The sequence below is a fragment of the Galeopterus variegatus genome, unplaced genomic scaffold, assembly GCF_000696425.1.
Source record: "Galeopterus variegatus unplaced genomic scaffold, G_variegatus-3.0.2 Scaffold259, whole genome shotgun sequence".
In the NCBI taxonomy this organism is placed as follows: Eukaryota; Metazoa; Chordata; class Mammalia; order Dermoptera; family Cynocephalidae; genus Galeopterus; species Galeopterus variegatus.
Genome location: NW_007726370.1, coordinates 775,901 through 786,995, shown reverse-complemented (window position 1 = coordinate 786,995; position 11,095 = coordinate 775,901). Strand labels below are relative to the sequence as shown.

Here is an 11,095-nt window from a genome sequence, read left to right as displayed (position 1 = left end):
CCCCCCCCCCCCCCCCCGCACAGCAAGCGCTTCTCTGCGTCCGAGGCCAGTTTCCTGGAGGGGGAGGCCAGCCCCCCATTGGGCGCACGCCGCCGTTTCTCGGCGCTGCTGGAGCCCAGTCGTTTCAGCGCCCCCCAAGAGGACGAGGATGAGGCCCGGCTGCGCAGACCTCCCCGGCCCAGCTCCGACCCCCCAGGCTCGCTGGATTCGCGGGCCACCAAAGAGGCAGCTCAAGGGGAAGGCACCCTCAGCGCCGGGGACCTCGAGGCCAGTGAGTGCCCTTTCCTGCCGCCTACCCCAATTCCCCAGAGGCCATATATTGAGCATTCAATGAGCCCGATATTGTTTATGGAAGATCTCATACTATTTATTCACTCGCCAACCTGGAATTCTTATTAACGCTAGGAACCCTCCATATGCCATGCTCAGTCAGTGATACAGACTGATACAGAGAACTTCTGTGTATCAGGAGCTGTGCTGGCTGCATATGTTACCTGCTCTGATGAGACTCACAATCTGGCAGGGGAGAGAAGTGAGAATAGCATTCCAGGCAGAGGGAACAGCATGTGAGAAGTTCCTGGGCTTGAACTGAGCCCTCACCCACCTGCTCTCTCTTGCAGTTGAGCGCCCACTCCCAGGTGACCTCTGTCCACCCTCAAAAGATGGGGACCCATCAAGCCCTAGGGCCACCAATGACCTGGTTCTGCGCCGGGCACGGCACCAGCAGCTGTCAGGGGACCCTGCAGTAGAGAAGCGGCCTTCCCGAACTGGGGGCAAAGTCATCAAGTCAGCCTCGGCCACTGCCTTGTCTGTCATGATTCCTGCAGGTGAGGCCAGGCCCCACCTGGTAGAGCAAGGGCTGCCCCCATTTGAGCCAGGCCAGGTCAATGAAAATGCTGTATTTTCCCTGTCCACAGTGATTGGCTCCAGGATGAACCAATGAGAGTCTGCTCTGGGACTTTGACTTGGGAGGAGGGAGGAGCAGACACAGGGAGAGCTGTATCTTATTGGTACTGACCTCTAACCATGGTTCTGTGTCTGCAGTGGATCCACATGGAAGCTCGCCCCTTGCTAGCCCCATGTCCCCACGCTCTCTCTCCTCCAACCCATCCTCCCGAGACTCGTCACCCAGCCGGGACTACTCACCGGCTGTCAGTGGGCTCCGCTCTCCCATCACTATCCAACGCTCAGGCAAGAAGTATGGCTTCACCCTACGTGCCATCCGCGTCTACATGGGTGACTCAGATGTCTACAGTGTCCACCACATTGTCTGGGTGAGCACTCATGGGTGGGATCTGTGTGGGGGGGTGGCGCTGGGGGGAGAAAAGGCCCCTCAGGGATAAGGCACAGCTCAAACTCTGGAGCCAGGCAGCTCGGGGGAGACTCCTCTGTGACCCCCTCTGTTGCTTCCCTCTCAAAGTCTCAGTTTATTCATCTGCAAAATGAGGAGAATAATTTTTCTTTCATAAAGTGTTACAAGGATTATAGGACATGTAGTACCACATGTCTGGCATATAAGCTCGGGGACTTTCCTTGTTACCAATCCTGTTAACTCTGCCCCTGTGGGGTGACCCGTCCTCAGCACGTGGAGGAAGGGGGCCCAGCCCAAGAGGCGGGGCTCTGTGCCGGGGACCTCATCACCCACGTGAACGGGGAACCTGTGCATGGCATGGTGCATCCTGAGGTCGTGGAGCTGATCCTTAAGGTGAGTGCAGGGGAGGGGGTGCACTGAGTGAAGAGGGGGGCCTGAGCAGCCTTCAGCAGAGCATCACCCCCCCCCGTTCTTCCTCCAGAGTGGCAACAAGGTGGCAGTGACCACAACACCCTTCGAAAATACCTCCATTCGCATTGGCCCCGCAAGGCGCAGCAGCTACAAGGCCAAAATGGCTCGGAGGAACAAGCGGCCCTCTGCCAAAGAGGGTCAGGAGAGGTGAGCTGGACTATAAGCAGACCAGTGTTTGAACAGTGGGCGGGGCTAAGGTGGGAGGGGCACAGGTGAGGACAGAAGAGGGGAGGCGCACGGTGCACAGGAATGATGTCTGGAGCCACTGAGTGAGGATCAGACAGGAGGACAAACAAGATAAGATGGGCTGGGAAAGTGGGAGTGTCTTGGGCAGGTGAGCAGGGCTCACTGAGGTGGGCAGGGGAGGGTGCTATCCAGAGAAGGGGAGACAGGGAAGGGTCCAGATGGTCCCTCCCTATTTGATGTGTTTAGACTGGACTGGGAGGGGCTAGGAAGAGATATCTACCCGGAATGAGCATGCCAGGCAAGACTGAGCCAACTGAAATAATTTCTTTCCCAGTAGATGGAAGTAGCTGGGAGAGGTGGGTGGGGCCAGAAGTGTTGATTTGATCAGTGGGTTTGGCCTGAACGAGGAGTGAGTATGTGAGTGAATGAGAGGAGCCAGACAGGGCTGAGCTAAGTGAATTTCTTCCTGCTCTGATAGGTGGGTGGTGGCGGGAGAGGGAGGGGCTAATGAGGTGGGCGGGGCCTTAGGTGGGAGGGGCCAAGCAGGACTGAGCTGGAGGACTTTCTGTTCTGCTATGGGAGTTGTAGCTGGAGAGGGAGGGGCCAGAATGGGTGGGCGGCTAGTGGGAGGAGCCTGGAACTCCGAAGTCTGGTCGAAGATTGGTGGCCCCTTTCCTGTCCCCCAGTAAGAAGCGCAGCTCCCTCTTCCGGAAGATCACGAAGCAATCGAACCTGCTGCACACTAGCCGCTCACTGTCGTCGCTGAACCGCTCGCTGTCGTCCAGCGACAGTCTCCCGGGCTCGCCCACGCACGGGCTGCCGGCGCGCTCACCCACGCATAGCTACCGCTCCACGCCCGACTCCGCCTACCTAGGTAAGCTTTGAGGGGGGGACCGAGCGGTGGGGTGGCCTGGCTGGTGCCCGCGAGGTACTCACTGCCCACTACCCCTCCTCTCGCCGGCAGGAGCTTCGTCGCAGAGCAGCTCACCAGCCTCCAGCACGCCCAACTCGCCGGCATCGTCGGCGTCACACCACATCCGGCCCAGCACGCTGCACGGCCTGTCGCCAAAGCTCCATCGCCAGTACCGCTCTGCGCGCTGCAAGTCAGCCGGCAACATCCCGCTGTCGCCGCTGGCACACACGCCGTCCCCAACGCAGGCGTCGCCGCCGCCGCTGCCTGGCCACACGGTAGGCAGCTCGCACACGACGCAGAGCTTCCCGGCCAAACTGCACTCGTCACCGCCCGTCGTGCGCCCGCGCCCCAAGAGTGCCGAACCCCCGCGCTCGCCGCTGCTCAAGCGCGTGCAGTCAGCGGAGAAGCTGGGAGCCTCGCTGGGCGCCGACAAGAAGGGCGCGCTGCGCAAACACAGCCTTGAGGTGGGCCACCCAGATTTCCGCAAGGACTTCCACGGCGAGCTGGCGCTGCATAGCCTGGCCGAGTCCGACGGCGAGACGCCCCCAGTCGAAGGCCCGGGTATGCCCCGGCAGGTCGCGGTCCGCCGCCTGGGCCGCCAGGAGTCGCCCTTGAGCCTGGGCGCAGACCCGTTGTTGCCCGAGGGCGCCCCCAGGCCGCCAGCGTCGAGCAAGGAGAAGGAGTCCCCCGGAGGCACCGAGGCCTGCACCCCGCCCCGAGTGACAACCCCGGGGGGCCGGACCCTGGAGCGGGACGCCAGCTGCACGCGGCACCAGAGCGTGCAGACGGAGGAAGGCGTGGGCGGAGTGGCCAGGGCTGTGGCCAAGGCGGCGCTGAGCCCCGTGCAGGAACACGAAACAGGCCGGCGCAGCAGCTCCGGCGAGGCGGGCCCACCCCAGGTGCCCATTGTCGTAGAGCCCGTGCGGCCAGGGACCAAGGCCGAGGCGTCCCAACCTCCAGGCACGGATTCCAAGGGGTTGCAGGAACCTGTGCCCCTGGGGCCTCCAGTGCCCGAGACCCCCCCGGGCCGAGAGCGCTGGGTGCTGGAGGTGGTGGAGGAGCGGACCACGGTGAGCGGTCCTCGCTCCAAGACCCCCTCCCCCAAGGTCTCCCCTGATCCCCAGGCCCCCTCCCTAGCCCCAACGAAGAATGTGCTCAGCAGCGCAGGGCCCCCAGCCCCACCCGCTTCCCTCCTGGTCCCGAGCACCAAGCCTGAAGTGGGGCTGACCTCCCGATGCCCTGCTGAAGCTGTGACCCCAGCAGGCCTGATCAAAAAAGGAGCATCCAGCCCCGCACCCCCAGGCCCATAGCCAAGAAGGCCATTGGGCTTGCACTGTACAGCCACCTGTATACATATGTACACATATAAATAAAGTGCGTCCATGCTGCGTGAGCTTTCCGGGGCTCACCCTTCCCCCCCTGGCATTCTGAGATGTCACGTGTCCACGCCCCATGCCCCTGGGCTTGTTGAAGGAGCAGAACTCCAGTCCTGGTTACCATGGAGAGAGGAGGTGAGCTTTGGGTGAACCTTTCCCGTGGTCTCACTTCTGGTCTCACCTATGAACCAGCTGCCCCAGACCCTCAGGGAGAGAAGATTGCTGCAGCGCTGTTCTGTGTCCTAGTGCCCACCTGAAGAAAAGGTTAACAGCCTCATCCACCAATTTCCTTTATTCCTCAACAATCTTGAGTGGCACGTGTTATGATTCCCATTTTGCAGATTAGCTGACTGAGTAACAATAAGGTTAAGGCACATAATTAAGGTTACACAATTAGGAAAGGGTTGAACTGGGATTCAAGTTCAAGTCCCAGCTGGTTTCTGAGCCTTAGCTCTTATATGCTCTGCTGGGCCTCCTGGCCCTGCTCTCCTCCCTACAGGGCTCCCAGGCCTTCACCAGGGGTTGGAAGGCCTTCCAGAGGGCCGGCAGCTGGGTACACAATGTGCCCCCACCCCGGTGCTCCTCTCCGAGGTTCCGATTCATGTCACCCACGCAGGTCCATGGCCCTTCCAGGGCCACACACCATTTAGAGTGGTCCTCTGTAGCATTGAAGGTTGGCCCAGCTGGCCCAGGGAAGGCTGTCTGGGTCACATCCAGAACGTGCCAGGTCCCTGAGCAGTTGGAGGGCAGAATTCCTGGAGAGTTCTGCCAGAACTGGACCTGCAGGTTGCTGCCAAGAGCTGTCGCCAACCAGCCAGAATACAAGTCTGCAGAACATGGAAAGATGGCATGGTTAGTGGCAGGGCTACTGCTAGGGATCCCTAGGCCACTTCCCCTCTCTGAGCTCAGTTTGCTCGGTTTTCAATTCTCTGCAACCCCAGGAATGACAACATTAACATTAACAGCCTTTACTAAACGCTCATATGCATCACTTCATTCACAACTATTTTTTTAGGTAGGTATCAGTATCCCTAGTTTTCAGATGAGTAAACCAAGACTCAGGTTAAATACCATACATCACAAGCCAAAAACTAATATTTGAACCCAGTTCTGTTGGTTGTTTACCTCTCATGTGATTATGGCTCCCAAAGAGAGCTGGTCTCTATCTCTGGCTTGCCCTCAGCCATGGACACACCAGACACCCCTCTGCAGAGACAGAGCTCTCCAACTTTCAACCTCAGGGCTCACCATCTCCAAAGCTTCCGGATTTGGCAAAGCTCTGGAAAGTAGCCCCCGCCTGTGATGTAAGTGTTACACTGCTGTTCCAGGGTGCGTGGCGAACATGGTGGCCCTTGACCACCTCCTCCAGGTCGGGGAATTTCTGGGCAAAGACCCCCTCCAGCTTGTGATCATAGACCAGAGGGAAGGCATAGGTCAGCTGCCTTCCTGGAAAACAAGGGGAGAAGGGAATGTGAGACCGTTCTGGGTTCTGGTTGAGGAATCCAGGACTCACCCTACCTCCCTGACTCCACTCACCAATCCTCTGGAACTGGGTGAGGGGAAAAGACACACAGAGCAGGGTCTGCCCGAAGGGTCTGGCATTGTAAGGCCAGCTGTATGCACCAGAAGCGGCAGGTGGAGGAAATCGAGGCACGCTGTGAACCAGCCAGAGGCCCCCTTCTTGGTCCAGGAGCAGGACGCCTGCACCAGAAGAGAGGATCGGGCGATTGCTCAATGCAGCCCAGCAAGCTCATCTGGCAACAAGGAACACCCTCAGTTTTCAGGGCGGCTTGGAGAAGGTGTGGGCAATGTCAGGACCACCGCTGGACTCAGTTTCCCCAGGCATACATTCTTATAGTCGAGAGTAATGCCAAGGTTAATATAAGAAGAGGAAACAGCAGATGCCCAGGGTTTGACAGGGCAGCCCTTCTGCCCCCCTGCCGGTCAGCGGTTAGCTTAGGAAAATATATACAGAAAACAGAGACCCTCTCCAGCACCCAATCCTGGGCTCACCCTTGGTGTGCCCACGGCTGGAAGAGTCCTGAGCCTTGCTGAATTTAGGCGGCTGGTCGTTATAGAGCAGGAAGGCGAGCTGGAGGAGATGGACGGGGTCAACGTGAAGGTTCTCCTGCAGGCGGGCCCACCCTAAGGTCCCACCCCAGGTTCTGCCGGCACCCCTCCACCTGACTGGCATTTCTCCGGTACAGCGGCAGCAAACTGCGGCCCACGGCCCCCGCCGAGCTGTTGATGAATCCCACGCCATCGCGCCAGCCCCCTGAGCCCTCGTCCATGTACTTATACTGCAGCCCACTCCGCGCCGCATCCCCGGACCCGCTGTGGGCCGGCAGCTTGTAGACCACGAACCTGGAGGTTGGGGATGCAGAGGAATGGGGGAGGGGAAGAGAAGGAACCCCAGGCTTCTCCGAAGAGCCCAGCAATCCCGGAGACCCCCCGGAGCCGTGTCCCCACCTGGCCTCGGGGGGGATGGTCAGCGCCCGCGCACTCACCAGTCCACAGGCTGCCCCGAGTCCCCATAGCAGGTCAGGGCCCCCGCAGGGACCCACAGCAGCGCGGCCAGCAGCAGCGGGCTCAGCGCGGCCATGTGATCGGGATCGAGAAATCTGTGTCAGGACCGCGGGGCGCAGGGTAGGTCACGAGCTTGGTGGGGCCGGGCGTCTGGCTACTCTCACTTCCCCAAACTCGCCTGGGAACCTGGGCTGGGACATCACGAGGGTGGAGACTCCGCCCCCGAGACAAGACGCAGCAATCCGGAGAGGCAGTCGCTGGGGCTTCCTCTCCCGCTGTCCCGCCCCCGGCCCCGCTCCCGCCTCCCCCGCTTCAGGATCAGGCACAAGTTTGGATTTTTTTCCTTTCTAGCCTCACAACCTCGGCCAACTCTTGTGATGTGACCTTTACTCTCTTAAGGGGCCCTTGTGCTCCGGATCCTCCCCTTTTTCATTCCGCACGTTATCCTGGAGCTCCCTTGCACTATCCAAGAGGTTACTTTGGATCATGGCCAGGCTGAGGGCTCTTAAATGAAGGCAGACTGTCGCTGTGAATGTCCCCTGTGTTCAAGGCAGGAGACAAAGACAGTGTAGCCTGATCTTGAGGGGGAGAAGATGAAGGGAGGCAAGGCCTGCAGTGCCTGAGGAGTGTCTTTGGAGGTGAGGGGGTGTCACTGAGGTTTAGGAGATGAGGGTGTGTATGGCCCCCCAATATCACCTCTGGGGTATGGCCTCCATCCATCTTCCAGCCCCCAAAGCCACAGAGTCAGGCCAACGCTGAAGCTTTATCTGGTAGGGGCATTTTCATAGGACCCATAACCATTCAGAGCTGATGCCAGCCTCACGGTGTGAAGCCCCCTTCTAGACCCAGGGTCTTTGGGAAGCCTCACCCCACACCCCGTCCCCCTGTCCAGGGCCGCCTGTGAGCTGGTCTGAGGTTCCAGCTCTCTGAGAGCCTGTCTCTCTGTCCCAGGTGTCTGAGTGTCTATCTGAGCCTGTTTATTTCGTGGTCTGTCTCGGTGCGTCTGTGTGACCGTTGGACGTCTCTGTGTGGCTCCCTGTGGCTGAGGACATGTGGGAGCTTCCATAGGAGGCTCCCCCAGGTCGGTCTATGGGTCAGTTCTTGATTTTTCAGTGGATACGTGGGCCGCGAGTCCGGACTAGGATCCGTCCTTGAGAAAACCACCCGGCATGGATCCACTCTTGCCCCATCCTCAGGCCCTGGAAGGGTCCAATTGCCGGGGCAGGGCTCAAAGGTGGCGTTTCATGTGCAAGGCCAGGTGGTCGGAGCGCGAAAAAGCGCGTGGGCAGAGCTGGCAGCGGAAGGGGCGCTGTCCCGTGTGCTTCCGGTAGTGGCGAGTGAGCTCATCCGAGCGCGCGAACCTCCAGCCACAGCCGTCCCACGTGCAGGCGTATGGCTTCTCCCCTGGGGGGGGGGGGGATGAGGAACCCGTAAACACCATTGTCCGCCCCACGCTATTCCGTGCCAGGGCCACCTGCATCTGGCCGCACCCTTTTGCTCAGCCTGGGCCGGTACTAGGGTGAGGCAAGGCAGGCACCTAGGGCGCAGACTTTAAGGAGACGCTCACTCTCAGGGGCCGGCCATATCTGCACCCAGGTCCTGCCCTCTGCGACCCTGCCCCTTCCTTCTTCCTTTGTACGGGCAGCTGGCACCACGTCCATTCTCATTTCCTGGGCCCAAGCCGGCCCCCTCCACCACTGGCCCCACTTCCTGTGCCCTGGTAGCCTGCCCCTGCGTCTTAATACCGTCCACCCCCGTCCTTTGGTCCTGCTCCCTGTGTTCCACGCCCTTCCTTGCACCAAGGTACCCTTCCAGCTGCTGCCCAACCTTGTCCTTGACCTTGGTCTCTGAGTCCCGAAATCCACTCTGGCGTTCCAGGCCCTGTCCTCAGTGATTATGCTCTCCTCCTGCCACTCTTGGCCCCTTTCCCCTGAGCCCGGGACAGGTCTGTACACCAGGCCCCACCCTCAGGACTCCTTAAACATAGGCCTCACCCCTCTTCTATTACACGGCCCCGACCCTGTCTTCCACTCATTGAGAACCGGCTTCTCCTTCCATACCCGCACTCCTGTTTCCCAGCACTTCCTCTGGCCGTCTTACACCTGCCTCTATATCTGGGCCCCTTCCCCTGTGAGCTGTCCCTGAAACTGTCTCTGCCCCAGTGTATCAGCTCCTAGGCCCACCCACGCCTCCTACACTTCTGGTTCCGCCTCCAGGCCAAGCAACTTGTCCACTCCCCGCAGCCCCACCCCCTACACCACCAGCCCTGCTTTCTGCTCCTCCGCCCGTACGTGGCTCAGATCTTACCCATCAATCCCCAGCATTGTAACGCTTCCCAGGTTTTCCAGGTCCTCTCTCTGCCCCCACCCGCCTTCTGCACCGCTGCCCTGTCCTCTGGCCTGCCCCTGCCCCTGAAGTTCCAGCCCGGCTCCCAGGGACCTCAGCCCCGCCCCTTGCTTCCGGACTCTGTCTTTAGCCGGGCCTCTGGCGTTACAGGCCCGCCCCTTGCGCTGGGTCTTTGCCTCTAGGCCCTCCCCTTGCCGTAGGTTTCCGCTCCCGGACCCCGCCTCCAGCACCGCCCCCGCACCTGGGCCCCGCCCCCTCACCCGTGTGCGTGCGCAGATGCGCCTTCAGGTGGGAGCTCTTCGTGTAGCTCTTGCCGCAGCCCGGGTATTCGCACGTGTGCGCCGCCTGCCTCTTGCGAGCCCACGAGCGCCGGTTGCGCTTGGTTGGAGCGGCCTCCGCGATCATTCCTGAGTCTCCTGCGGTCCCCCGGAGTCCCACGCCCACCGTCCCGGGTCCCAGACAGCTCAGGAAGGAGGGGGATACGACAGGGCCTGGCGCGGCCGCTGGGACCCCGCGCAAGACATGGAAGTGCCCTTGGTACTGAGGCGCCGGGTACAGCGCGGGGTACCCGGACAGCAGCCCGTAGGGGGCGCCCGGCGCCGCGGGCACTGAAAACCCGGTCCTCGGGAAGTAGCTACCCGAGGAGCCCGCGCCCGGCCCTGTGTACACCGGCTGCGGCGGCAGCGCCTTGGGCTCTGGGGCCAGGGCCAGGGCTGAGCCCACGAAGGCGTCGGGGGCCGGGATTTGTGGGGTGGGGCGCGCCCAGCCCGAGTGCTCATCAGGACCCAAGAGCCCAGCCAGCAGCCCCGGGCCTTCTGCGTACGCGCCCAGAGTCTCGGGCGGCGGCGGGTATTGCGTCCCGGGGCCCTCGTTGGGCGCCAGAGCGCAGGTCCGGGGCGTGCCAACCGGTTCTGGGCCCGGGAAATTGGTGAGGAGGAGATCCAGGTCCCAGGCGGAGGCCGCGTCCCTCTCATCGTCTTCGTGCTCCCCAGACGGGTTCTCCGACTCTGGCTTCACGTGAAGGGGCGGCCCTGTGGAGTCGGGTGGACCCGGGCCCATGTCCTGCGCCTCGTCGGAGCGCCACCACTGGGGAAAGGAGCGGGCAGCTTGAGGCTTCAGTGGACGCTGGGCTACTCTGCCCAGGGACAGCGCAGGCTGGATACCCTGATGGGGGTAGGGCTGGCCAGAGGCTTTGGAAAGGGGGCTTGTTTGCCTGTCTGTCAGTCTGTCCCACTGCTCCCCCAAACCCCCAGCTCCAGGGACATAGGTCTATCAGGTCTGGCTGGAGACAGGAGATAAGACTTCCATTATCTTGAACCACAGTCAGGGATGGGGGAAGGCGTGGCAAAGTCGGGGATAGAAGGCTGTTGGGGGTAGAACCAGCCTTGACTCAGTTTCCCCCAAGAACCTCCCTCTCTTTCTCCATCTCCTAACAAGATTAATTTCCAAGCCCTGGGTGTGCCCCAAACACATCTACCATTTCCTGCTGTCTGGGAGATTGTCTCTGAGCCTAGACTAATACTAGTATTAAGCTCAGAGCCTCAGTTTTCTATTACAGAAATAGGACTGACCCAGAACCTCAAATCCCTAGACCACCACCCCCCAGACTGAGCTCAGACCCCTGACCTGGACTTAGGATACCCCAGGCCTGGCCAGGACTCTCGATTCAGGCCTGACCTCCAGGATCCCAGCCAGCCCACCTAGATCCCAGTGGCCCCACCTTGAGGAAGTCTTCCTGTGTGTCCGGGAAGGGGCCCAGGGTAGTCAGTGTGCTGATGGAGGGCAAGGCGGTTTCGGCTGCGGCCATGGCTGGCTGGTGCCCACCCTGGGCCTCAGGCCTCCTCTCCCTTGACTGCCTCGTGGGCTCTGAGCCTCTGATGGCCCCTTAGAGGGCTCCTCTCTGCCTTCAGCTGATTGGCTGCAACTCCTGATAAGGGGCCGGCAAGGCGGGGGGGGGGGGGGGGG

General features: G+C 61.0%; 3 protein-coding genes across 5 annotated transcripts in view; 1 reads left to right on the top strand and 2 right to left on the bottom strand.

The window, feature by feature from the left end:
• The window catches only part of LOC103585641 (microtubule-associated serine/threonine-protein kinase 1), a 22,622-nt gene extending 18,347 nt beyond the window's left edge, over positions 1-4,275 (top strand). The window contains exons 19-25 of the mRNA XM_008566661.1: positions 24-271; positions 621-827; positions 1,045-1,274; positions 1,583-1,705; positions 1,794-1,930; positions 2,656-2,843; positions 2,934-4,275. Of these exons, the coding sequence (XP_008564883.1) occupies positions 24-271; positions 621-827; positions 1,045-1,274; positions 1,583-1,705; positions 1,794-1,930; positions 2,656-2,843; positions 2,934-4,192 (2,392 nt within the window). The 3' untranslated portion in view covers positions 4,193-4,275. The remainder of the gene's footprint in view (positions 1-23; positions 272-620; positions 828-1,044; positions 1,275-1,582; positions 1,706-1,793; positions 1,931-2,655; positions 2,844-2,933) is intronic.
• Positions 4,276-4,532: 257 nt separating this feature from the next.
• Positions 4,533-6,899, bottom strand: DNASE2 (deoxyribonuclease II, lysosomal). 3 transcript variants are annotated; one of them, XM_008566658.1, is made up of 6 exons: positions 6,766-6,899; positions 6,442-6,622; positions 6,272-6,350; positions 5,795-5,959; positions 5,507-5,704; positions 4,533-5,085 (listed from the first exon to the last, which is right to left on the bottom strand). In XM_008566658.1, exons 1-6 carry the CDS (start codon positions 6,858-6,860, stop codon positions 4,706-4,708), a joined length of 1,098 nt encoding a protein of 365 aa, XP_008564880.1. In that variant the 5' UTR covers positions 6,861-6,899; the 3' UTR covers positions 4,533-4,705. The 3 variants fall into 3 exon arrangements, with proteins under 3 accessions (XP_008564880.1, XP_008564879.1, XP_008564882.1); XM_008566657.1 differs by having other exon boundaries at positions 6,272-6,622; positions 6,766-6,864; XM_008566660.1 differs by lacking the exon at positions 6,766-6,899 and adding an exon at positions 6,728-6,763 and having other exon boundaries at positions 6,272-6,622.
• Positions 6,900-8,012: 1,113 nt separating this feature from the next.
• KLF1 (Kruppel-like factor 1 (erythroid)) lies at positions 8,013-10,937 on the bottom strand. The gene is made up of 3 exons (XM_008566656.1): positions 10,851-10,937; positions 9,391-10,216; positions 8,013-8,188 (listed from the first exon to the last, which is right to left on the bottom strand). Exons 1-3 carry the CDS (start codon positions 10,935-10,937, stop codon positions 8,013-8,015), a joined length of 1,089 nt encoding a protein of 362 aa, XP_008564878.1.
• Positions 10,938-11,095: the final 158 nt, after the last annotated feature.

What these genes read in the sequence shown, in the direction of transcription:
- DNASE2 (XM_008566657.1), bottom strand. Translation starts at nt 6,793, where the DNA reads ATGGGGACTCGGGGCAGCCTGTGGACTG. An exon ending in TCGGGGCAGCCTGTGGACTG is followed by an intron (nt 6,623 to 6,765) that starts GTGAGTGCGCGG and finishes CCCAACCTCCAG; the next exon opens with GTTCGTGGTCTACAAGCTGC. An exon ending in ATCCGGAAGCTTTGGAGATG is followed by an intron (nt 5,086 to 5,506) that starts GTGAGCCCTGAG and finishes CATGTTCTGCAG; the next exon opens with ACTTGTATTCTGGCTGGTTG.
- KLF1 (XM_008566656.1), bottom strand. Translation starts at nt 10,937, where the DNA reads ATGGCCGCAGCCGAAACCGCCTTGCCCTCCATCAGCACACTGACTACC. An exon ending in CACAGGAAGACTTCCTCAAG is followed by an intron (nt 10,217 to 10,850) that starts GTGGGGCCACTG and finishes TCCTTTCCCCAG; the next exon opens with TGGTGGCGCTCCGACGAGGC. An exon ending in GCATCTGCGCACGCACACGG is followed by an intron (nt 8,189 to 9,390) that starts GTGAGGGGGCGG and finishes CCCCCCCCCCAG; the next exon opens with GGGAGAAGCCATACGCCTGC.